Source organism: Microtus ochrogaster (assembly GCF_000317375.1).
Source record: "Microtus ochrogaster isolate Prairie Vole_2 chromosome 14 unlocalized genomic scaffold, MicOch1.0 chr14_random_1, whole genome shotgun sequence".
NCBI classification, from domain to species: domain Eukaryota; kingdom Metazoa; phylum Chordata; class Mammalia; order Rodentia; family Cricetidae; genus Microtus; species Microtus ochrogaster.
This window is the reverse complement of record NW_004949096.1, coordinates 29,300,973-29,327,658: the sequence shown is the minus strand read 5'-3', so window position 1 is coordinate 29,327,658 and position 26,686 is coordinate 29,300,973. Positions and strand designations below refer to the sequence as shown.

Sequence of the window (26,686 nt, the reverse complement as noted above, 5' to 3'; positions counted from 1 at the left end):
GGGTCTCACTATGTAGACCAGGGTGACCTCACAGAGTTCTGCCTGTCCTTTTTTCTCAAATTCTGGGAATACAGGAGTACACTACCATACTGTGTGTGTGTGTGTGTGTGTATGTTAGAGAGACTAAGCCAAAATAAAGGGTTTTTTGTTTGGTTGTTTGGTTGGTTGTTTGGTTGGTTTTGGTGGTGGTGGTGGTTTTTCTTTTTCTGTTTTTTTTTTTTTTTTTAATCCTTCCTGGGGCCAAAACAGAGCTTTGTTTTTGCTAAGTAAGCACTCTGCTACTTCTCTAAATCCACTTCCTGATGACATGCGAATTGAGGTATAGAAGGTATTGCAGGGCTATTTGACTCAAGCAATGTTTAGAGAATAACAAGAATAACATAGGTGTTTTAGGGTAACTACCCCCACCTCAATTCAAGCTAAGCCTCCAAATGTTGAACTATGTTGGCCATATGAAGAAGAAAATTAAGAGAAAGAATGTTATAAGCAGATGCAAGAGCTTATGTCTACATCCTGAGGTAAGAAAGAAATTGAAATAAAACAAGGGAGCTTCATATCACAAAAAGAGTAAACAGTTTGAGATGAGGTTGGAGAACAGGAGACTAGATACTGCAGTGCTTTGTAAGTCTTTTTAAGAGGTTTGAATTTTATTCTAAGTGAACAGGAAGCCTTGAAAACAAACAAAACAACAACAAAAACAAACCAAAAAAAAAAAAAAACCGGATATGGTGATTCTTGTAGTAGGACTTCTTTGTACCGCCAGCTCCAAATAATGATATGGAGACTTATTAATTATTAAAGTTTGGCCTTATCTTAGGTGTGTTTCCAACTAGTTCTTGTAACTTAAATTAACCTGTTTCTATTAACCTACGTTCTGCCACATTGTTCTTTACCTCTTCTGTAAGTCCAACTCTCTCCTTGTCTAGCTGGCATCTCCTGCTGCGCCAGATTCTAACCCTGAGAATCGAAGTCCTGCCTAGCTATAGGCCACTCAGCTCTTTATTAAATCAGTCAGGTGCCCTAGTCAGATGAGACAAAACATAGATGCATCTTCATGCAGTGTGAACAAATATCCTGCATCAGAGCCTATTTGTGTTTCTTTTGTAATTTACATTTACAGATTTGTATGTAAGGAGGTGCACATACCAGGGTGCTGTGTAGATCAAAGGACAGATGGGATCAGCCCTTTCACCATGTGGAGTCTTGTTGGGTTTGGCAGCAAGTGTCATTTTACCAGCTCCCTGTTTGTGTTTTAAGAGAATAGATTTTTTTAGCTGCTTGCATTCCTGGAAGCAAAGGAGACTTAAAGTTGAGTTAGGAAGTTATTGAGGCAGTGCCTTGGAAAGAAAGTGGGAAAATGGGTTGTCTGAACACCATGTAGATTTCTTGATCATGTAACACACTAGTCAGTCTGTTGTGGCTTTGCTAGGCAACTCTCAAATGGTTTCTTGTGCACACAGACTTTTTGCCGTTGGGAAGAACAGGTGTGCATGTTTGTCCAGGTCTGAGAATGATCTGTAACACTTTGGCTTACTAGCCAGGACTGCACTGGTCACACTGGTCAGGTTCTACTCCAGTGAAGTGGAAGGGATAGTCTTCTTTGTAGCCAGGAGGATAGAGATAGTGATGGCCTTGACTTTAGTGGGTAGTGGAGAGGAATGCACCATTTCTGTCTCTGCTCCTCTAACCTCCTTTCCTCCTTTCCTTGTCATTGTTCTTGTAGGATTGGGCTCTATTGGTCTTCCCAATGCGGTCAGATAGGGCTCCCAGCCGTTACCCCAGGATGTCCTCCCTGGAATGTCTGTGTGTCCTGACATTACTTATCCTGCTCATGTTCAATTGATCACTCAGCCCAGATGTTAACTACAGTCTCTTCCATTTCCTGCTATAGGAGTAATATATTTTTTTTCAAGACAGGATTTCTCTGTGTAGCTTTGGAGCCTGTCCTAGCACTAGCTCTTGTGAACCAGGCTGGCTGGAAACTTACATAGATTCCCCTGCCTCTGCCTGTGCCTCTCCCAAGTGCTAGTATTGAAGGTATGTGCCATCGTGCCCAGCTTGAACTCAACTTTGAAAGGCAGGACTTTGTTTTGTTACCTTACCAGATATGCTCCGGAGAACCATGGGCATGTTTCTCAGTTCATGCAAGAAGTTAAAACAGTAATGATAGGAAAACACATTCTTGGTGTTGAACAAAGAAATATATGAACCAAATGGAAGTAACCCATAGTTTCTTTTTGCAAACAGGGTATGCCATGACCCAAACCAGGCTAGCAAGATAGCCTCTGTCTTTAATTCGAAACTAATATAAGGGGGTGGTTGACTATTTTTCATTGGTTGAGGTTCGGCATCACCATTTACTCCTGATTGGCTAATTTGGAAAGCAGCCCAAGACATAGAGGAAAGGAGGAACGGGCCATTATGTTATGGGAACCCAACAGGGTCTTTGGGTAAGCAGAAGTTTTACCAGTAGGGGAGATTAAAATATTTGAATTCTTAGCATGATGCATTAGTTCATTCCTTTAATCCCAACACTTGAGAGCAGGGGCAGGTGAATCTCTGTAGATTGAGAACCAGCCTTGCCTACATATCAAGTTCTGGGCAATCCAGGACTATGCAGTGAGAAACTGTCTCAATAAACAAAAGCAAAACAACAACAAAAATTTTAAATTTCTTTTAAAGTTTTACAGGGTGGGGAAAGATTGTGGAATATTGGTCCTTGGCAGCCTTGCCTCCTTTGATAGGAGGGAAAAAGTTTATTATTCCTCCTTTTTATTATAATTTCCATTTTTCCCTTAAAACTCAGCCAGCACATGCTGACTTTGTAAAGTCACTAAAGTGACCAAGAGAGTGTTTGGTGAATATGGTCTCTATGAGCTTCTGAAGGTGATGCTGCCTTCCTAGGGGTAGTCCCTTGGCCAGGCAGTCGACCTAGCCCAAATGGAATATTAGGTTCCACGCAGGCTAGGACTATATTCTCTTAATCAGAAATTTTTGCTTAACAAGCTTCTACTTCAACATTCTCCCGTTCTGAGAAGGTTTTCCTAGAATCATTTAGAAACCAGATCAAAGATCAGAGTCCCTTTTGGTGTCCTTGGTCTCTGGCAAAGATGAGACTGCCAAGAAATGCAGGAACATTTCTGGCTTTTTATCCAAGAGAAAACCAGGTTAGTTTTTAAAAAGTTTTTTTGCCATTAAAATTGTATCTCTTATTTTCACCCCCCCTCCCCACAGTAATCCTAGCTGCTACTGTAGTATTGGAGCAGTGTCTGATCCGGCTTCTTCCAGCTGTGTGGGAGTTTGGGTATAGCAGTGAGGGACTCCCCCACTGGGTCTGTCTAAAGGACCCCAAGAGCACATCGGTAGTCTCCACTTCACACAACAGTTCCCTGTGAGGGGAAGGAAGTCCTTGACTGAGGCCAGGAGGGAGAGGTGTGGAAGTGGTTTGGCAACCAAGAAGAAGCCAGAACAGAGGATATTTTTGAACTTCCAAATCAAAGTCCATTAGAATCTCTTGATGAGCTTACAAGATGATCTTTTGATTGATGTCTCTTGTTTTTCCTTGGGACTCCAAGGCTAGTCTGTAGAGCATTGCACCCAGGATCTGCTTTCAGCCATTTTGGTAGTTGTTGGAGTGGCTAGAATCACTGTAAAGTCCCTTCCAGACTGCTTCTAGAAAGAGAAAAGGAAAAGAAATCTAGCCATTGTCTTAATTTTCTGATCAAAATAAAAGTGGGCTTGTCTCTCTAGGCTGTAAGTAGGTGCAGCAGTGAGCCAGGGTCTGAAGTTTTCTATCTGAGCAACAATTTTTTTGTCAAAGAGAAAATCACTAATGAAATATAGTTGTCAAAATAGCATCTCTTGTGGTTTGCACCTTGTGTCTGGGACTGTTGGGGAAGCACGACAGTCATTTAGCCTCAGTCACACTGTCATCTGGGCTGGGAAGACCCCGCGGGGGCCTTCTCCTTTCTGCTTTTCTTTCTATCTTAATCTTCATGCATAAGTCCTGCTAGACTAAAACTTTGCCAGTTTCCTTTCTTTCTTTTTTTTTTTGTTTATTTTTTTATCTTTTTTAAAGGCATGGCTTTTTCTTTTTCTTCTGTCTTTCTTTCATATACTGTCCAGAGCCTAATTATGCTTTTTCCTGTTGCTCTGGGCTTCCTGACGACCTCTAAAGCTTCTCTCCCAGGCATGTGTCCGACCCTCTCCTCCACCTCCTCTAGGCAGTCGCCGAGGTTTGCCGCTCGCTTGTCATGTTTTCCTACTCTTACTCCTCCTCCTTCCTCCTCCTTCTTCTTCTAAGACAGGGTTTCTCTGGGGTTTTGGAGCCTGTCCTGGAACTAGCTCTTGTAGACCAGGTTGACCTCGAACTCATAGAGATCTGCCTGCCTCTGCCTCCCGAGAGCTGGGATTAACGGTATGTGCTACCACCTCCCGTCCCTGGTGTTTTCTTCTAAGCTCGAATTATTCTTGAGCTTCTTTGTGAGTCCTTTCTTTTTGTTTTGTTTTTGAGAGACAGGGTCTCTTTGTGTAGCCCTGTATGTCCCAGAACGCACTCTGTAGACCGGGCTGCTCTCATACTCACAGAGATCCACCTGTCTCTGCCTTCCAAGTGTTGGAAGTAAAGGCATGCACTGCTATCGCCTGGCATGAGTCCATTCCTTTTTTTTTTTTTAGTTTTTTTTTTTTTTTTAGTTTTTCAAGACCAGAACATGTTCTTAATTACAAATACAAACCTTAATTTACAAGGACTTAGCATAGGACAAAAAGGAATTTACTCTTAACTGCAAACAGACCCCTTAACCTGCTTTGGTCTCACATCCTGTTTTAGTCTCACATCGATCACTAATTAAGAAAATGCTCTCTGCCTGGTGGTGGTGGCATATACCTTTTTTTTTTTTTTTCCGAGACAGGGTTTCTCTGTAGCTTGGGTGCCTGTCCTGGAACTAGCTCTTGTAGACCAGGCTAGCCTCGAACTCCCAGAGATCCGCCTGTCTCTGCCTCCCGAGTGCTGGGATTAAAGGCATGCGCCACCACCGCCCGGCGGCAAATACCTTTTTAAAAGACTTATTTATTAATTATGTATACAGTGTTCTTCCTGCATGTATGCCTTCAGGCCAGAAGAGGGCACCAGATCTCATTACTGATGGTTGTGATCCACCATGTGGTTGCTAGGAATTGAACTCAGGACCTCTGGAAGAGCAGTCAGTGCTCTTAACCTCTGAGCCATCTCTCCAGCCCTGTTTGTTTGTTTTTTAAGACAGGGTTTCTCTGTAACTTTGGTGCCTGTCCTGGAACTCATTCTGTAGACCAGACTGGCCTCAAACTCACAGATTTGCCTGCCTCTGCCCCACGAGTGCGTAGATTTAAAGGTGTGCGCCACCATCACCTGACCCCATTTTTTCATTCTTCTAACATTTTCTGCTATTTACTGACTTTCTTTCTTATACCATGAATCATAAAAACTAAGAAATTTCCCATCTGTTGTGAGAATTTTCTTCATGGGAAAAGACTAAGCAATGCTATTGACAATCAGAACTCAGTTTCACCAGAGTTCAACCTGAGGGACCAGTGAATTTATTTTGTTGGGCTTACTTACAGCACATGAATGAGGAGTTACTCACAGAAGTGTGGGTGGCCTGAGAGCAGCTAGACTGGAAAGAAAGTCTTCAGTCTATATGGACAATGCCTCCTCCTTGTCCCTAGTTTTTCTCAGTGTATATATCCAATCTCTTCCCCTCAAGACCTCATACAGCTAGGACAGATTTGCATACAACTAGCTGGGAGTGGGGACTGGAGAGATGGCTCAGAGGTTAAGAGCATTGCCTGCTCTTCCAAACGTCCTGAGTTCAATTCCCAGCAACCACATGGTGGCTTACAACCATCTGTAATGGGGTCTGGTACCCTCTTCTGGCCTGTGGGCATACACACAGACAGAATATTGTATACAAAATAAATAAATAAATAAATAAATAAATAAATAAATATTAAAAAAAAAAACAGCTAGCTGGGAGTTACAACAACATAACAGTAATTCTGGGATATTGTCCAGAATTATATTGGATATTCTTCTGTGAAGGATTTTTAACAGTCAATAAGCCCAGCTATGAGCATTTCTAAGCAGACATTGCTGGTGTTGTTAAGATGCCAGCTTTCTGGCTTAGAGGCTAGTGCTGTGGAATACCAACTTAATAAAAGAGAGCCATATCCAAGCTAGTGCTGTGCCCTATGATAAAGGCCACATCCAAGCTGCATGTTGTACCCTCTGGTGAGGACAAAGGTACTCCAGCACCTTTGTGAGGTACATCCATCTGTAACTCAGTTTCAGGGCATCTCATGCTCTCTTCTGGCCTCCTTGGATACCAGGCACACATGGTATACATACACAAATGCAGGCAATTTCTAATACACATAAAATTTAAAATAAAGAAAAACCTAAAAAATTAAAAACAAAACCTTGAAAACAGCTGATGCTGTGTATCCTTTTAATTTTAATTCTTTCCTCTGTCCTGCTGGATCTGTTCACCAGAGTGCAATACAAGTTTTGGGTTTTGTTCCCATATAGCCAACATACCCCAAATATCAAAGAAGGAAAAATTATGTGCATTTCTTTACATCTTTCACCTACTTTTGTGTCACTGAAGTGAGGCACTTTCTTTTGCTTTGAATGATCTTTGAGTCAGTCAAGTCACTATTGTATTCTCTGGGGTAAGTGCTTTATTGAGCCACTAGTTTGCATTTATTCAATTAGAATTCAGAAATTGCCTAGTGGTGCTGGTGCATACCTTTAATCCCAGCACTTGGGAGGCAGAGGCAGGTGGATTTCTGTGAGTTCGAGGCTAGCCTAGTCTACAAGAGCTAGTTCCAGGCTAGGCTCTAAAACTACAGTGGGACCTTACCTCGAAAAACCAAAAAAAAAAAAAAAAAAAGAACCTCAGTAAAGGTGAAGTTCAATTTATCATACTACAAATAATTCCTGTCCATTTTCTTTCAAATGGCAAATTAAATTTTCATGTGGAGATAAATGACACTGTTATTGACTGGATTTGTGCTAAAGATAAGGGAAATATTAATCCACTGAGTCTGTGTCTAGCCGTGGCTGTAAACTAGCATCAGACATCTTTGTGGGTTATATGTGGGTAGGTGTTGAGCCAAATTCTTTATAAAATACATTTTAGTTAAAGTTATTGTTATTAAAAATAATAGGCCCGACAGTGGTGGCACACGCCTTTAGTCCCAGCACTCAGGAGGCAGAGGCAGGCAGATCTCTTTGATTTTGAGGCCAGCCGAAGCTACAGAGCAAGTTCCAGTCTCCAAAGCTACGGAGAATCCTGTCTCCAAAAAAAACAAAAACAAAAAAAAAACCCACCACCAACAAAAAAAATATAACCCTGTCAAAAACAACAACAAAGAAAACCATACGTAAACATTTAGAAGTTACAGAGACAGATTCAGTGCAATGCCCATCAAAATCCCAGCAAAATTCTTCAAAGACCTCGAAAGAACAGTATTCAAGTTCATTTGAAAAAGCAAAAAACCCAGGATAGCCAAAACAATCCTAGGCAATAGAAGAACTTCTGGAGACATCACAATCCCTGACTTCAAACTCTACTACAGAGCTACAGTACTGAAAACAGCCTGTTATTGGCATAAGAACAGACAGGAGGACCAATGGAACTGAATAGAAGACCCAGATATCAATCCACACATCTTCGAACACCTAATCTTTGATAAAGAAGCAAAAAAAAAAAAAAATCAAATGGAAAAAAGAAAGCATACTTAACAAGTGGTGCTGGCATAACTGGATATCAACATGTAGAAGAATGAAAATAGACCCATATCTATGCACAAAATTCATGTCCAAATGGATCAAAGACCTCAACATAAAGCCAGCCACACTGAACCTTACAGAAGAGAAAGTGGGAAGTACACTTGAACGCATTGGCACAGGGAACTACTTCCTAAATAGAACCCCAGCAGCATAGACACTGAGATAAACAATAAATAAATGGAACCTCCTGAAACTGAAAAGCTTCTGTAAAGCAAAGGACACGGTCAACACGACAAAACAACAGCCTACAGAATGGGAAAAGATCTTCACTAACCCCACATCAGACAGAGGTCTGATATCCAAAATATACAAAGAACTCGAGAAATTGGACACCAAAAGATCACATAATCCAATAAAAAACAATGGAGAACAGACGTAAACAGAGAACTCTAACAGAGGAATCTAAAATGGCTGAGAGACACTTAAGGAAATGCTCAATATCTTTAGTCATCAGAGAAATGCCAATCAAGACAACTTTGAGATTCCATCTTACACCTGTAAGAATAGCCAAGATCAAAAACACTGATGACAACTTATGCTGGAGAGGATGTGGGGAAAAGGGAACACTTCTGCATTGCTGGTTGGAATGCAAGCTGGTACAACCCCTTTGGATGTCAGTGTGGCGATTTCTCAGAAAATTAGGAAACAACTTTCCTCAAAACCCAATAATACCACTTTTGAGCATATACCCAAAGGATGCTCAATCGTGCCACAAGGACATGTGCTCAACTATGTTTATAGCAGCTTTGTTTGTCATAGCCAGAACCTGGAAACAACCTAAATGCCCCTCGACCAAAGAATGGATAAGGAAAGTGTAGTACATTTATACAATGGAGTACTACACAGCAGAAAAAATATAATGACAGCTTGAATTTTGCAGGAAAATGGATGGAGCTAGAAAACATTATTTTGAGTGAGGTAACCCAGACACAAAAAGACAATTATCACATGTACTCACTCATAGGTGGTTTTTAAACATAAAGAAAAGAAAGCCAGCCTACAAACCACAATCCCAGAGAACTTAGACAACAATGCAGACTCTAAGAGAGACTTGCATAGATCTGATCTCATGGAAAGTAGAAAGTAGAAAAAGAAAAGCTCTCCTGAGTAAATTGGGAGCATGGGGACCTTGGGGGAGGGTTAAAGGGGGAGGAGAGGCAGGGAGGGAGCAGAGAAAAATGTAGAGCTCAATAAATATTAGTAAAATTAAAAGAAAAAAATGTCCTCTTTACAAATAGATAAATAACCAAATAAGTGGTTAACCTAAATATATATATGGCTATATATAATCACATTCCATACTTCCTTTTACCAGGCTATCTGAGAGTAGGTTATAAATAAAAGACTGTATTATATGTCTTCTATAACCAGAATGTTTCATACAACTATATACTGGTACCAAAATCAAAATTAGTTAATTAATGATCATTAATTTCTTATTGTCATCCACACAGTCCCAGTTTGTTTCCTTCTTTAAACCATAAATTTTGAAGGAATCATATCATAAATCTTTTTTGTGGGTCTGGTATGCTTTCTGCTATAGAAGAATGTTATGTATATTACTGTTGGCTCACTGTAGTTTTTTTCTTTGTGGTTTAGCTTCTTACTTCCGTGTTTGACAATAGCATCAAGACCTTTGGAGTAATTGAGAGTGACCCTTTTGACTGGGAGAAGAGTGGAACTGATGGCTCCCTAACTACCACCACCACCTCTGCCACCCCTCAGTTGCACACCCGCTTGACCCCTGCTGCAATTGGGTATGTCCTACACAGTTCAGTGCATGGCGCCATTTCTGAATGCAGGTGTTCCCGTTAGTCCATACTGAACCCCTCACATTGTGAAGTGCTCAGACATGTGGGAAAGCCTTGAGCATTTCTTTGAGTTATCTTTTTCATATTTAGGCTTCTGGAATTGATTAATTTAGAAAATACTAATGATTCATTCTGTTGAATGGGCGCATAGAGCTAATGTGACTTGTTGATGTCGCAGGTACCGTGGGTTTTCTCAAAGTAGAGGAAGCATTATTGATATTTCTCAACAATGCAGATGGGAACCTGAAAGAATGAGTCATAATTATTTTTTCATTAATTTATTTATTTTCTAGATAGGGTTTCTCTGTGTAGCCCTAGCTGTCCTGAAACTCACTAGCCTCAACCTCAGAGAAACAGCTGTCTTTGCCTCCACAGTGCTGGGATTAAAAGCATGCACCACCACCACCTGCTGAGTTGTTTATTTTTTTTGTTTGTTTGTTTTTGTTTTGTTTTTTTGTTTTTTTGAGACAGGGTTTCTCTGTATATTTATTCTCTCTGGTTTTGAGTTCACTGTGTAGCCTAGACTGACCTTGAACTTATGGATCCTTTGCCTTTTGAGCTTGGGATTCTAAGTTTTTGCCTCCTTGCTCCTTTTTTTTACTTTTGGACACAGCATGTGCTAATGCTAACCTCATACTGACTGGCCAGTTTACCCTCGTCACCACCTTTCTTCTTCCCCTGGAACTGGAGTTACAGATGGATATGAGCCAACATGCAGGTTCTGGGAACCAAACCTGGGTCTTCAGCAAGATCAGCCAGTACTCTTAACCTTTGAGCCATCTCTCCAGGCCCTACTTTCTCTCTTTTCTTTTTCTTTTCATCCTTCCCTTCCCTTTTTCTTTGCATAGGTGTTGGGGGTGAGCCCAGGGCCTTGGTGTATGCTGGCCAAGTGCTGTACCACTGAGCTCATCCCCACCTCCCCTTTCATCTTCATATCCCTGAGCCATAATTCTTTAGGTGAGGAATTTTCTCTCCTTTTGTCAAACTCTTGATTAGGAGAGTTTAGGAGAAGGAATCAATTTTCTAGGTTGTTTACCTACAAGACTGATATAGAGATCACTTAAAATTGACCAACTTAGGCAGAGGTAGTAGCGAAGGGCAGAGAATCAGACCAAGCCCTTAGGAAACCATTGTTGGTCTCAGAAGGAAATGAAGTGCCAGGGTACATGTGTGACCTTTAGTTTTTTGTTTGTTTTTTGGGACAGGGTCCCTTTCTGTAGGTCCGGCTGTCCGGGAGCTTGCTCTATAGACCAGGCTGTCCTTGAACTCCCAGAGTTCTACCTGCCTCTGCCTTCCAAGTGCAGGGTCTAAAGGTATGAGCCACCATGCCTGGGAAGGGTATTTTGGTGCTCACAGTAATGACGTATGTCAACACAGTCCATTAAGGATATTTTTAGATATTGTTACTTGTTAGAAATCTCTTTGTATATTGTGCTCAATCAGAAATATGTTTTTAAAACCTTAGTATTGTGGCTGGAGAGATAGCTCAGAAGTTAAGAGCACTAGCTGTTTCAGAGGACCCAGATTCAATCCTTAGCACCCACATGATAGCCCACAACTGTCTGTAACTTCAGTTCCAGGGGATCTGATACCCTCACATAGATATATATTATGCAGGCTAAAAAGAGAAAAGAAAAGAAAAACAAAGAAAGAAAAGAAAAGAAATTATATCCAGAGAAAATAAAAATAAATAAAAAAAAAAACCACACCAGTATTTATGGAGCACAGATGACTTTTTAAAAATTTTTATTTTATTTATTTGTTCTTTGAGACAGAGTTTCACTGGGTTTCACTGTTTAGCTCTGGCTGTCCTGGAACTCCTTTGTAAACCATACTGGCCTCAAATTCACAGAGATACCCCTGTGTCTGCCTCCCAAGTGCTGGGATTAAAAGGCGTGCTCCACTACCACCCAGCAACATAGAGGCCTTTTGAGTTAGTGATGGATAAAAGCTAAAAGCCTAGCATGGACCAGTAGACTGAGTGATGACAACTATGTAAAATAGGGCCTGGAATTCATTCACAAGAAATCTATATAGCCAAGCTTGATGATGTACTCCTGTCAAGATCGTACTCAATGCCAGTGTAGGATGAAAGTAAGAAAGAAATGTATAGACAAATACTTACAAATGTTTTCTCTTCTTCTCATGTAGATCTATTAGTGAGCTTTGTGATGGGAACACAGTGTGCAGTGTTTGTCTCACTTTGTTTTTCTTTCTTTTTCAGTCTTACCGCTCCTTTGCCAGTTGGTTTTGATTTTTGTTTCCGTGGGTTTTTTGGTTTGGTTTGGTTTTGGGTTTTCTTTTTGTTGTTTGTTCATTTGTTTTAAAGAGTGAAAGAAGACACAGTTGAGTGGGTAAGAAGGAATTCCAGGAAGTGAAAAACATGACCAAAATATATTGAATGAAAAAAGGCTTATTTTAATAAAAATTAAAAGTTAAAGAAACGGTAGTGCACAGTTCATACTAAAAAATCATCTAACCCTATTTATTTCCTCTTATCCCTTCATACTTCACTATGTATAATTGTTTTTATTATTTACAAAAGTGTTAAAGAATAGATAGTTTTATTTTATTGATGAAGGCTTTGTAGAAAGTAGAACAGATGTTTCTGACTTTCAAAGTGATTGTCCGGTGTGGGGGGCACACGCCTTTAATCTCAGCACTTGGGAGGCAGAGGCAGGAGGATCACTCTGAGTTCGAGGCCAACCTTGTCTACAGAGTTAGTTCCAGGACAGACTCCAAAGCTACAGAGAAACCCTGTCTCAAAACAACAACAAAAAAGTTTTAGCTTTTGTTTACCTCTTAATTGTGTATAAACTTAAATCCAGAGACGAAATGAAGAGTAGTCTGTCTGATATTAACTTTTATTCTGGTCTTTTAAAGTTTTCTGTTTTCCACCCTCACATTTCAGAATTGCAAATGCCACCCCCATCCCCGGAGACTTGCTCCGAGAAAATACAGATGAGGTGTTTCCAGATGAACAGCTTAGTGATGGGGAGAATGGTGTCCCTGCTGCTGGGTCCCCAGATAAACTGCCTCGGTCTCTGGGGCACACTCGCCCTCAGGAAAGGGACGTCTGGGAAGAGATGGATATCAACAAGAACAAGATAAAGCTTGGAATTTGTAAGGTGTGTATTTCTTGCATCGGAAGTGATATCTTTTTATGTACTTACTTTTCTTATTGCTATAGAGTTTAGAGTGTGTGTGTACATGTGCATGTACGTGTGATCAAACCTTGGTCATCTCCATCTCAACATTCCATATCTGCACCAGGAAAGATCCCCCAGACTAGTTATCCAATACCAGGCTCTCAAACAAGTAACATCATATGAACTGAGCGGGTTGGTTTATGTACTTAGGAAGATATATACATACATATGTAATGATTATACATGTTAATTAGGGTAGCTAAAAGCGGTTTTTGATTGCTGGACTTCAGTACTTTGATAGCTGGACTCTTGATAGTCAGCAAGGAAATGGGAAGAAGAGCAAGGCCTGCCAGAGCCATCTTTGCCATGCTGGATGGAGCTGGCTAGAGTCCCTTCACTATTCTGAGGAATCTGTCCTATCTCTACACCTTTATTAAGTTATATGACTTTAGCAATGTAAGAGGGGAAGGTGACATGGTGGTTTAAAATGAGAACAAATCATAATGATATATATGTATGAAAATATCACAAACCGGGTTCTTTATATGCTAACCAAAAGATCATCTTAAGGAAAGGCTGGGTGGGTGCCTTAGCAGTTAAGAGCATATACTGCTGTTGAAAAGGACTTGAGTTCAGTTTGTAACATCCGTGTCTGTTGACTGCAGGAGATCTGATGCCTTTGGACTCGGACTCTAAGGGCATCTACATTCATTGTGCATATACCAATACACACACCCTCACACATACACATGTGCATGCAATTTGAAATAAAAGTAATCTTTTTTAAAAAATGAAATGTTGCCGGGCGGTGGTGGCGCACGCCTTTAATCCCAGCACTCGGGAGGCAGAGGCAGGCGGATCTCTGTGAGTTCGAGACCAGCCTGGTCTACAGAGCTAGTTCCAGGACAGGCTCCAAAGCCACAGAGAAACCCTGTCTCGAAAATCCAAAAAAAAAAAAAAAAGAAATGTTATCTTTTTGAAAAAAGAAAAGATCTTTAAGAATATATGCTTAGTATGTTTGAGCTTCTATAATAAAAATTTCATAAAATAGGTCCCTTGTAAACAACAGAACTGTATTTTGTGTAATTCTGGGTTCTGGAAAGTCCAAGATCAAGGCAGATTTTGGGGTCACTCTAGGGCCCTCTATCAATTTTGTGAGCAATCTGCCTCCATGAGCACATCTCGTCCCACATAGCCCATCTTCTTAGACCATTGTTTGGAATTAGGAGTTAAGTATATGAACTGGAGTATGATAATATAGAAGTTGAGATTGTAGCCTATAAGGCATATACTTTCAGTCATCTGTAAAAGCATTAATACAGAAATGTGGTCAGGCTATTGACTAGCACTGTCTCCACTCACAGTAATCAAGGATGAGCAGTAAAAGGCTGGGTCAGTGTTTTGCTGCAAACTCAGCTCAGTCACACTGAGCGCACTACTGTGGACTACACCTCAAGTCCTAGGAATCTGATTTTTGTAATGTCAACTGTGGTTGTCCTTATGGCATCAGAAGACTGAATTTTGATTTGGTTTTTATTTTTTCTTCTTCAATTTTTATTTTATGCATGTAGATATTTTGCCTGAATGAATATCTGTGTGTCTAGTGCCCACAGAGGTCAGAAGAGGGTATCAGAGCCCCTGGAACTGGAGTTAAGAGAAAATGTGAGCCACCATGTGGGTGCTGGGACGTGAACCCAAGTCCCTGCATGAGCAGCAAGTGCTAGTAACCGCTGAACCATCTCTCCAGCCTGAGAGATCTGGATTGTTGGCATTGGTTGGTTGATTGGTTGGTTGGTTGGAGACAGACTCTATGTAGTCTCTAGTAACTCAGCCCTTTGTGTTACTTACTCCATGCCTGGCCTTCCACTCTGCCCTGGCAGCTTCTTGTTCTAGCCCCAGGTATTGGTTTTGTTGTCTATTTGCTTTTAAGAGAGGGAATGAGAAAGGTGTATAAGAATTTTAGTCAACATCCTTTCCAGGATTTAGTTTTAGCATAGTAGAATAGGGTTCTGTAAGCATCTAGATAGATATAATGTAAGAAGTGAAGGTCTTTAGCAGTTTTAGACTATTCTTTTACCAAAAATACTTTTTTTTGTTTTTGTTTTTTCATGACAAGGTTTCTCTGTCTAACTTTGTAACATATCCTTGAACTCACTCTATAGGCCAGAGAGTCACAGAGATCCACCTGTTTCTGCCTTCTGAGTTCTGGGATTAAAGGCATGCATTATCACACCCCAGCTCCAAAAATACTTTTTTTTCCCTTCGAGACAGGGTTTCTCTGTAGCTTTGGTGCCTGTCCTGGAACTAGCTCTTGTAGACCAGGCTGGCCTGGAACTCACAGAGATCGCCTGCCTCTGCCTCCTGAGTGCTGGGATTAAAGGCGTGCGCCACCACCGCCCGGCTTCTTTAGGTTTTTCAAGACAGGGTTTCTCCGTAGCTTTGGGACTTGTCCTGGAACTAGGCCGGCCTCAAACTCACAGAGATCCACCTGCCTCTGCCTCCCAAGTGCTGGGATTAAAGGCATGCACCACCACCGCCCAGCATTAACCTACTTTTTATATAACTTTTTACCTTTTATTCTCCCTGTATCTCCATGGCGTCTCTCTCATGCTTTGATTTATCATCTCTTTCTATCTCTCCCCGGAAATCCTTCCTATGTCTCCTGCCTAGCTACTGGGTCATTCAGCTCTTTATGAAACCAATCAGAAAGCACCTTGGCAAAGACACATCTCTCTTTACAATGTAAACAAATAATCTGCAACACATATCCATAGATATACAGTAAGTAAATAAGCAAATACATAGATGCAATTTTCAAAGTTAAAATTAAAAAAAAAAAAATTTAGAGCCAGGTGGTGTACACCTTTAATCCGAGCACTTGGGAGGCGGAGGCAGGTGGATCTCTGTGAGTTCAAGGCCAGCCTGATCTACAAAGTTCCAGGACAGATAGGGCTGTTACAGCGAGAAACCCTGTCTCAAAACAACCAAAATAAACAAATACATTAATAATAATAATAATTTTCTGAAACATATGTAATCATTTCTTGATATTATTTCAAAGGCTTCAGTGATTTCTCCCATGTATAATATCTGGACTGTTTTTCATGATTCTATTTTATATTTTTTTCCTAGGCTGCTACTGAAGAAGAAAATAGCCATGGTCAAGTAAATGGAATTCTCAATGCTCCAAGCCTTGGCTCGCCAATTCGTGTCCGATCAGAGATTATGCAGCCAGATAGGGATGTTCCGTTAGTAAGAAAGCTACGTTCCATTCACAGCTTTGAGCTAGAAAAGCGTCTGACACTGGAGCCAAAGCCAGATACTGACAAGTTTCTTGAGACCTGGTATGTAATATATTTTTTATTTTCCTATTATATTTTATATCCATTGTGAAAATTCTTTCAAATAAGAAATTCTTGTGTTTTTATATTACTGACTCCATTAAGTTTCCACTTGTTTATATCATAAGGGTCTTTTTTTTTTTTTTGTTTGTTTGTTTGGTTTTGGTTTTTCGAGACAGGGTTGGTTTCTCTGTGTAGCTTTGGAGCCTGTCCTGGAACTAGCTCTTGTAGACCAGGCTGATCTTGAACTCACAGAGATCCGCCTACCTCTTCCTCCCCAGTGCTGGGATTAAAGGTGTGTGCCACCACTGCCCGGCTATTTATATTATGGTTATATCATCATCATTCTTAATTTGACTTGTCTAATATCATTACAAATTTTATAGCAAAGTCTTTGTCTTTGAGAGTGCTGATGAATTTCCTAAAGCCAGACACAGTAATAAGATGAACATACTTTCTGTGGCCTTGTTAGAAAGTGAACTCTTTGAGGCAGCAGTGTAGAGGTTGAAAGGGCACGGTGAAGACCACATTAGACAGGAATGTGGGGCACACACAGAGGAAAGAAGCGGTGGCAAAATACATAGTAGTAAGTTTGTCACCATGCCCTGTAGCACTCACACCTCCCAGGAAAGAAGAAAGGCTAAACTTTAGAGATCTATGTATAAATACCCTAACGATTGTTGTTTTTGATCAGTATAACAAATTTTGGTAACAAGATGGAGATAAAAATGTAAGATTTGAGGTATATTTACAATTAATAAAAGGCTTCAAGAGGATTAAGATGTATGTGGTGGAACTGTTGGCAATGAAATGTTAGGTTAAGAGAGGCAATGGTTTAGCCTGGGGGTCTAATTCAGTTGGTAGAGTGCCTGCCTACCATGTATGAGGCCCTGTGTTCAGTCCCTAGAAAGACATAAACTTTGTGTTGTAGTTAGTGTGTGCCTGTAGCCCGGCAGTGGTGTCGCACTCCTTTAATCCCAGCACTCCGGAGGCAGAGGCAGGCGGATCTCCTTGAGTTCGAGGCCAGCCTGGTCTACAAGAGCTAGTTCCAAGACAGGCTCCAAAAGCCACAGAGAAACTCTGTCTCAAAAAAACAAAAAAATAGTTTAAGCCAGGTGGTTATGTCACACACCTTTAATCCCAGCACTTGGGAAGGCAGAGGCAGGGGGATCTCTGTCTTTGAGAACAGAGAGTTCCAGAACATCCAGAGCTGAATCAAAAAAAAAAAAAAAAAAGGAAAAAAAGTATAGCCTATAATCTCAGTTCTAGGAAAGTAGAGGCAGAAGGGTCAGAAATGCAAGATTATCCATTATTATATATCCACACATGATCAAATGGATGGATTAGACTTGAACAATGCTTTAACCATTTTGAATTACAGTTAAGATGAGAAATAGATGTAAGAGAGCAATAGGAGTAAAAACTTAGTTTGGCAAGGACTTCAACTAACAAAAGAGACTTTGAGAGTGGACAGTGTTGGGGGAAGAGCAGGAGTGGCAAGCAGAGAACTTCAACCCTGTGAAATCCCCTTTGGTGTTTTTCATACGTACTCATCACACTTGTGTAAGAATGTTTGTCACATAGAGTTTATCAGTATCTAATGATTGCTTCTCTAAGGACAACTGAGTAACGTTTTTCTCTCTCCTTAAGCATGGAGAAAATGCAGAAAGAATCCAGTGCAGGAAAGGAGTCTGTTCTCCCTGCTCTGCCTCAGAAGCCTTGCGTTCCTGTTGTGTCCCGCACTGACCACGTCTGGCACTATGATGAAGAATACCTTCCTGATGCCTCCAAACCTGCCTCTGCCAACACACCAGAGCAAGCAGATGGTGGTGGCAGCAATGGATTTATAGCTGTTAATTTAAGCTCTTGCAAGCAGGAGGTTGATTCCAAAGAATGGGTGATTGTGGACAAGGAGCAAGACCTTCAGGACTTTAGGACAAATGAGGTGTTAGGCCATAAAACAACTGGAAGCCCATCAGATGAGGAGCCTGAAGTGCTTCAGGTCCTTGAAGGGTTGCCTCAAGATGAAAAGATCCAAGTAGGTCCTTGGACTGACAACCATCATTTAAAGGAAAGCTCAGGTGTGGTCTTAGCACTTTCTGCAGAATGTCCTGCCACTGCTGCTTCAGAACAGTACACAGATAGGCTAGACCTCCAGGCTGGAGCTGCTAGTCAGTTCATCACAGTTACTCCTACAAGTCCAATGGAGGCACAAGCAGAAGGACCCCTGACTGCGGTAAGAAACTGCTTTTGTTGTTATTTTGTGTTGTCTGCTCAATGTGCTAAATTAAAAAAAAAAAAAAAGCCTGAACTGGATGTGGTTATACACATTTTCAATCCCAGGACTCAGGAAGTAGAGGTAGGTTGATCTCTGAGTTTGAGGCTAGATTCTTTTACGTAGTGAGTTCCAGGACAGCCAGGGATACACAGTGAGACCTTTTCTCAAAATAACAACAACAAAAAGAGAAGACTGGAGCTAGGGAAATGACTCAATCAGTAAATTATTTGTTGTGCATATATGAGGACCTGACTTCAGATACTCAGCACCCACATGAAGCCCAGGCATGGTAGTACACATCTGTAACTTCAGCACTAAGTTAGAGTATGTGTGGGTCTGGGGGTCGGGGACAAAGACATACGGGACCCTGGAGTTTACTAGCCAAATCACTGAGTTTCAGATCTAGTGAGATCCTGTCTCAAAAAATAAGGTGTGCCCCACACAAACAAGCACGTTCTTATACAACCACATGCATACATGCACAGAGAGAGACAGAGAGGGAGAGAGAGGAGAGGAGAGAGAGGAGAGGAGAGAGAGGAGAGAGAGAGGAGAGAAGGAGAAGAAAGAGAAAGGTTAGGTGGCATGGTGGTTCACAGCTATAACCCCAGAATTTAGAAAGCTATAGAAAGAGGACCACTGGTCAAGGGCAGACCTCACTGTGGCCTTACCTATCTTTGCAGTATTCTCGTCTTTCCTTCAGACCTCTTTTTTCCAAGCACCACTCCTCATTTGCGGTGAAGCAGGACACTTCAGGCTGTTCAGAACCTGAGTGGTCTCAGTGTTGCTGTGCTGTCCCAGGTCACACATCTCTCCTAGATTTGGGATTTAGTTAAGAAAGCATTAAATTAGCCCAGTGGTAGCAGTGCATGCCTTTAATCCCAGCACCTGGGAGTCAGAGGCAGGTGGATCTCTGTGAGTTTGAGGCCAGCCTGGTCTACAAGAGCTAGTTCCAGGACAGGCTCTAAAAACTATGGGGACCCTGTCTCGAAAAACAAAAAACAAACAAACAAAAAAGCATTAAGTTAACTGAGAGCAGATGAGATGCTTTTGAAGAACAAACTATTCCTTATCCAGGTTTGTAGCTCACAATAACTGTTCAAGTTCATGGCTTTATTAAAAGAAACTTTGACTTTTTAAAATGTTTATATTTTATTTCAGTTCTTTTGTTTATCTTGATAAGAATTGAAATAACTAGTCATTTTCCTGTGTAACAATAAGGGCATCTTTCCTATGTTCTGTGCCAGAGTCCTACCACAGAATAGAGGGAACTGATGTATGTTTTATCACGTTACTGATAGTTCTTTTGTCAGCTGCTTTCATTAAAAGTCCTTTTTGTGAATTTGTAAAAAGAGAGAGAGAGAGAGAGAGAGAGAGAGAGAGAGAGAGAGAGAGGAGAGAGGAGAGAGAGAACCACTGTAAAGTCAAGCTAGTCTGGGATTCATAGCCCCAGGCAGCCTGGGCTACAGACTGAAACCTCTTATGTCAAAACAAATGAATAAACAAAAGCAGAAAAGAGAAAGTAGGTTAGTAGATCAGTTAAGATTGGACAATAATTAGAGGCTTAAGTTTAGCAAATGGGTACATGTAAACATAGTTTTTATGCAAAATTCTATAGTCAACCTGCAATAAGGAAAAAATAAAGCCAGGTGGTGGTGGCACATGCCTTTAATCCCAGCACTCGGGAGGCAGATGCAGCCAGATCTGGTCTACAGAGTGAGCTTCAGGATAGCTGGAGCTATATTATGAGACCCTGTCTTGGGGAAAAAAAGAAGAAAGAAAATAATAATTTAAGTGAGCTTTTCTTTGTTACATTAAAAACATTTATAATTAGACTACAAGATCTGCCTGTTTATGTGTGTATGTATACAAATTATTTTAAAAATTTTTATTGTTGGGTTCAGGGGGGTTGCACAAAGATGAGAATACCACCAAGTCTAATAAACCAGAAGCAAACTTTATTCCAGAAACCAGATCCTAGGAAAACCAGAAACAAACTTAAAAATTAAAAAAAAAAAAAACACCACGGGGCACAGAAACTTATCAGCTAGCTGAGACCACAGCCAGAGATGGTGTTTGTTAGGCTGTGGCAAAAGGCCGGTTTCTGAACCCACTTTTTATAGTAGGAGCCAAGCATTAGGAATGGGCAAAGTAATTTTTACAACCTTGCGCTGACCTTTCGGTTAGTCAGCGGAGACCCTAAAGAGGGGAGTGAGTGCTAATGTCTATGGGTAACTAGGCAGCCATCATGAAATATTTTTCAGAGGAGATTACAACGAAAGTCACTAATTGCAAGAAACAGATAGATGTCTTTAGCAATTAGAAAGGGGCTGCTAGTAATACTAGACGTTAATAAATTAGGATTAACTGGTTCTTAGGCTGAGAACTTAGAAGATAGAGGAAATTATCAGTACCTTGTCCACTGTCTCCAGGTACCTCCAGGCAGTGTATACTGGAGCCCCAAGCCTCTCATTTGATGGCGCCAGTTTCCTATAACAGAAACAGTGCCTAACCCAGAGGTCACATATCTCTGTCTCCTAAAGGTTAACTCAGTTCACATCTGTCGTTTATCAGGGATAGCCAGGATACTACTCTCAATTTGTAGGGAGAAGCCCTGGCCTTGTAAATAAAACAGCCGGTTGTAAAATGAAATGACCTAAACTGATGGAGGCTTCCCAAGCATCTGAGAAAATAGCTCACTGTGAATGATTGATCCTTGATCTGCTGAGAAAGCTGCTGATCGTCTGTTCTCATTCTCCTAGACTTATAACTCTATATTTCTTATTTTTACATTCTTATTTTTGGAATCTACATTTTTATTTTCTTATTCTTGGACTCTTCATTATCATATTGAAGAATTTCATTCTATGTCTGCTAATATAGGCCTGCATTTAACCATTTGTAGTTTGTTCATTTATACTGTTAACAGGTCTAAACCTTTTTTTGAAATCTCTACCCAGAAATTTTTCATGTTTTACGTTTCCCTTACTTGTGAGATGCCCACTATGTAGGATGCAGAATCTCAAGTCTGGCTTTCAGAACTTCCACGTTTCTAAGTCAGGGGTAGAATAAACTTCATTTTGAAGTGTTTGAAGGCAGTTGTGACCAAATTTTCTGGGAAGAAATCTTTTGGAGGAACAGTACTGCCAGTTCTCAGCCCTGAGCATGCCACTATTAAAAACAGTTGCTTTTTTGAAGTAAACAGCATCTTTGTGAGCTGGAGGAATCCAGAAAAGCCAGCTTCAGACGGTAAGGACTGCAACACAGCACACTTGTTCTGACATAGGTAGCCTGTGCCAGACTTCCTTAAGTTTTGTGGTCATTAGACAGCCTTCCTTTCTTTTTTTTTTTTAATTTCATTTATTTATTATGTGTACAACATTCTGCTTCACACACACCAGAAGAGGGCACCAGATCTCATTACAGATGGATGTGAGCCACCATGTGGTTGCTGGGAATTGAACTCAGGACCTCTGGAAGAGCAGTCAGTGCTCTTAACCTCTGAGCCATCTCTCCAGCCCGACAGCCTTCCTTTCTAATGTAATAGTCTCAGCATCATTTCCCAAATTGAAATTTTTTTTTGTTAAAACACATTTTGATGTACCAGGTTTAAAACACTTGGAAAAGATACTGATGAAATTTTTTCTTTATGAACACTTCTGTAAGAATTTGTCAATGCTCCAAAATAAAGAAATAAATGTCTTCTTACTTCTTTTCCTATCAGAGTTTAGTTAATTGATCTTCCCTCCTGTCCCCTCCAGGACTTCACTGTACAATTTTATAGGTTGTTTGTGGCATAGAGAAGCCTAGCCCAAGAGTTATATAAGCTAGGGCTAACTTCTAGTCCAACCTGAGTTGTGTTTTGTTTAGGATTTTCCCCACCCCCTGAGTGGTTTAGGACTTTTAAGCTCATGCCTGTAATCCCCATTCTCAGGAAACCAAGAAAGGAGCATCGCTGTGTGTTCCAAGCCAGCCTGAGCTATAAAGGAATTTACTAAGTAGACCAGGCTTGGTCTCGACCTTGAACCCCCAGAGATCCACCTCTTCCCAAGTGCGGACAGATTAAAGGCATGTGCGCTACATCCCCTACCTTTGCCCCAGACTATACTATTTTTTGTTTAACTTTATGTGTATGGGTGTTTTGCCTGCATATACGCCTGTGCCTTATGTGCATGCATGGTACCCACAGAGGCCAGGGTGTCTGACCCCTTGACTGGAGTTACAGACAGCTGTGAGCTGCTCTGTGGGTGCTGGGAACTGAATTTAGATTCTTTTTAAGAGCAATAAGCACTTTTAACCCTTGAGCCATTTCTTTAACCCCAAAAATGTAATTTTTTGCTTTTGTTTTTTTGAGACAGGATTTCTTTGTGTAGCCTTGACTGTCTTGACTGTCCTGGAACTCCCTCTATAGACCAGGCTGGTTTCAGACACAGAGATAATGCCTGTCTCTGTGCTGGGATTAAAGGTGTGTGCCACTACCGCCCGCCAAAATGTAAATTTTCGATAGGACAGGGATTTGTAATTTAATTATTTTGGGCAATGTCATAAGTAATACATTATTCTAATACTTGTATCTTGTACTTCTAAATTGTCCTTGTCCATGGGTCAATATGAGATATAGATGTTATACCTTTCATGTTATATCAAACAAAGCAAAACAAAAACCAGGCTATTTGGTGCAAGTATTTAATTTTCCAAGGTTTTTATTATCCTTGAGCAAGAGAAAAAACAAAATGTGATTCATAAGTTAAAATGGATAGGGTAGTTGATTCATATGGTCTCCTGCTGTGTAGCCAACTCTTTTTTTTTTTTTTTTTTTTTTTTTTGTTTTTGTGTGGTAGCTTTAAAACTCTTTTTTTTTTTTTTTTTTTTTTTTTTGGTTTTTCGAGACAGGGTTTCTCTGTGGCTTTGGAGCCTGTCCTGGAACTAGCTCTGTAGACCAGGCTGGTCTCGAACTCACAGAGATCCACCTGCCTCTGCCTCCCGAGTGCTGGGATTAAAGGCGTGCGCCACCATCGCCCAGCTTGTAGCCAACTCTTAACATGGTACTAAAAAATTAGTGCTATTCTTCCTGAACTATTAAAGTAATTCCTTTTGATGATTTCTTTGATTGTAATAAATAAATAATAAGACTTCTATACTCATTAGTATGTAGGCTTTAATATTGGGCATTAATAAAATTATGGAGACTGTGAAGGAAGGCACGGGTGACACGAGTCCAGGACAAGAATAGAGTGATAGAGATAGTGTGCCTTTGCTGGGACTAACGCACGAAGATTGTTTAAACCGAGAGTCAGCCTGGGCTGCATAGCAAAACCTCTTAAAAGAAAAAAGTTATCGTCTAACCGTTATGAAATACAGAAGTTCATGGAAAGGTGCAAACAGCTTATAGGGAGGTTACTGTTTAGTCTATAGGTAGCACGTTGTAAGTATAGGAATTGTGTTTTGTCTTTGAACTTCAAGATTAAGGGAAGTATTTGCAGCTACACTTTGAATCAGTTTTCTCTTGGCCCTGGGTTTTCTCTTTTCTTCTCATCAGGGTTTTACAGACTGAGAGCAGATGCTGTGTCAGTAGGAGACTGTGATATGTGTGGCTTTCCAGACCCTCATGTCCTGTCTGCGACTTTTTTTTGGCTTTGTTTTTCTTCATTTATGAACTCGTATTAATAATGGAATTCAATTAAATTTGGGGGAAACAAAAATAGCAGTGTTATAGAATTTATAGAAATGAATTTGAATATTTTATAAAATTTAAAAGGCTGTGAGACTGTTACATGAGAGTAAGTCATGTACAGTTTGTTATAATTGCCTTGAATTCTGTCTATCCGTTCATACACATTTTCCTTATAAGATTGTTAGTCATGGCTGGGCGATGGTGGTGCACGCCTTTAATCCCAGCACTCGGGAGGCAGAGGCAGGCGGATCTCTGTGAGTTCGAGACGAGCCTGGTCTACAGAGCGAGTTCCAGGACAGGCTCCAAAGCCACAGAGAAACCCTGTCTCGAAAAACCAAAAAAAAAAAAAAAGATTGTTCGTCATGCATGCACACACACACACACAGGTCATAAGATGATCAAAGGAGTCAATCTCAGATCTGTAGGAGTTATTTCTGGTTTCAGTCCCAAAAGGCCAGTGAAGCATTGCCCTTGTAAACATTACTCCATTTGTTTTGGATCAGTATTGGAATTACATACACTACTGAGGCGACTGCTCTCGGTTTATTGTGAATGTAGATGTTTATCTCCCAATGTCATTTCACATCTACTTTTCTATTTCCAAAGTAGGGTCTTAAAAAGGAACTTTAAAAAAGTGATGTACTATGAATTTTAGATTTTAATATTATTATAAAAATATACTAGAGGGCCAGCAAAGATGACTGAGGAAATATGACCAGAGTTTAATTCCTAGGACCTACGCGGTGGAAGGACCCCCGGCAAAACACACCACACACACACACACACACACACACACACACACACACACACACACACACACACAGAGACTGACAGGCAAGATTGTCTAGTGAATAAGGTGCTTGCTCCCAAGCCTAAAAACATCTTTGCTACTCTTACAAATTGTATTATATCTCAAATCATGCATCTGACTGATACCCCACATAATTAGATGCTTTATGTTTTTCCCCACTTCTCCAGATTACAATTCCTAGACCTTCTGTGGCATCAACACAGTCAACTTCAGGAAGCTTTCACTGTGGTCTACAACCAGAGAAGAAAGATCTTCAGCCCTTGGAACCCACTGTGGAACTTTATTCTCCAAGGGAAAACTTCTCATGCTTGGTTGTAACAGAAGGCGAACTTCCTAGTGGAGGAAGCAGAATGGATTTGGGACTTCAGATAGATCATGTTGACCATGACTTATTACCCAATGTGAGAGACGGCGATACATCTCAGGACTTGGGACCAAAAGACCTTCCTGACCATAATAGACTAGTTGTGAAAGAATTTGAAAATCTCCCGGGAGAAACAGAGGAAAAAAGCATTCTTCTGGGCTCAGATAATGAAGATGAGAAGTTAGTTAAAGGACAGCATTGCGTTGAAATCTCTCTCCCAGGAGATTTTGTGACTGCAGAAAGGGATCAGTCAGCTACCACAGAACCTCTTGATGTATCAAAGACACAGAATTTTAGTGTGGTGCCAAATCAGGACAAAAACCAGGAGATAATGAAGCTTTTGGCAGTTGGAACTTCAGAAATTTCTCAACAAGTTATTGACCCACATGCTGAAGGGCAGATGGGCCAGGTGGCAGCAATGCAAAACAATAAGCTATTTAAGGGTGCTGACATTAGGAGTGAAGAGGTGCCTGGACATCAGGGGGACCTCTCTACTTTTTTACACCAAGAGGAAAAGAGAGATAAAGTTGTACCTAGAAATGGAGAGCTGTATCATTGTGTCTCAGAGAGTCCTGGTCCTCCCACCCGCAAGGACATGCTTCGGGCATCCTTTGTAACCAGGCACAGCCGGATTCCTGTTTTAGCACAAGAAATAGACTCAGCTTTTGAATCATCCTCTGCAGTCTCTGCAAAAGAAAAGCTTCTACAGAAGAAAGCCTACCAGCCAGAACTTGTCAAACTTCTGGTGGAAAAAAGGCAGTTCAAGTCTTTCTTGGGGGACCTTTCAAGTGCCTCTGAGAAGCTGCTAGAGGAGAAATTAGCTGCTGCTCCTGTTCCTTTTTCTGAGGAGGAAGTCTTCACTCCCTTTTCCCGTCTGGCCATAGATTCCCACATGAGTAGATCAGCTGAAGATGGCTTTCTGTCACCCATCCTCTCCCAGTCTAGAAAGAGCAAGATACCAAGGCCAGTTTCCTGGGTCAGCACGGATCAAGTTAACAGCTCAGCTTCACCTCAGTTCTTGCCTCGGCCGCCACCAGGAAAGCCACCAATCAGGCCTGGAGTAGAAGCCAGGTAAGGCTTAATGCTTTCCGTGTGTGTAGCATGTATTGGTGTTTTCAAGTGTGCTTTACTGTATGACATCAGTGGTAGTAACTCTTTTGAGCATGTTTTCTTCTCTCCCTTTCACAAGCCTTAGGGCACAGTATAGATTGACCCAAGACTATACATTTTGTTTCCACCGTGGAAAATAAAACAAACATAAAATTTACCATCTTACTCATTTTAAGTGTTCTTTTCAGTGGCATTAACTGTGTTAATTTTGCCATGCAACCATCCACTTCTCGGGTTCTCTTCATCATATAAAATTGAAAGTCAGGCCGGGCAATGGTGGCGCACGCCTTTAATCCCAGCACTCGGGAGGCAGAGGCAGG

General features: G+C 40.9%; 1 protein-coding gene across 1 annotated transcript in view; it reads left to right on the top strand.

Annotated features, from left to right (window-relative positions):
- Positions 1 to 26,686, top strand: part of Ttbk2 (tau tubulin kinase 2) — a 127,870-nt gene that overhangs the window by 88,183 nt on the left and 13,001 nt on the right. Inside the window, exons 10-14 of the mRNA XM_005364320.3 lie at positions 9,431 to 9,588; positions 12,554 to 12,770; positions 15,924 to 16,135; positions 17,783 to 18,368; positions 25,060 to 26,327. Of these exons, the coding sequence (XP_005364377.1) occupies positions 9,431 to 9,588; positions 12,554 to 12,770; positions 15,924 to 16,135; positions 17,783 to 18,368; positions 25,060 to 26,327 (2,441 nt within the window). The remainder of the gene's footprint in view (positions 1 to 9,430; positions 9,589 to 12,553; positions 12,771 to 15,923; positions 16,136 to 17,782; positions 18,369 to 25,059; positions 26,328 to 26,686) is intronic.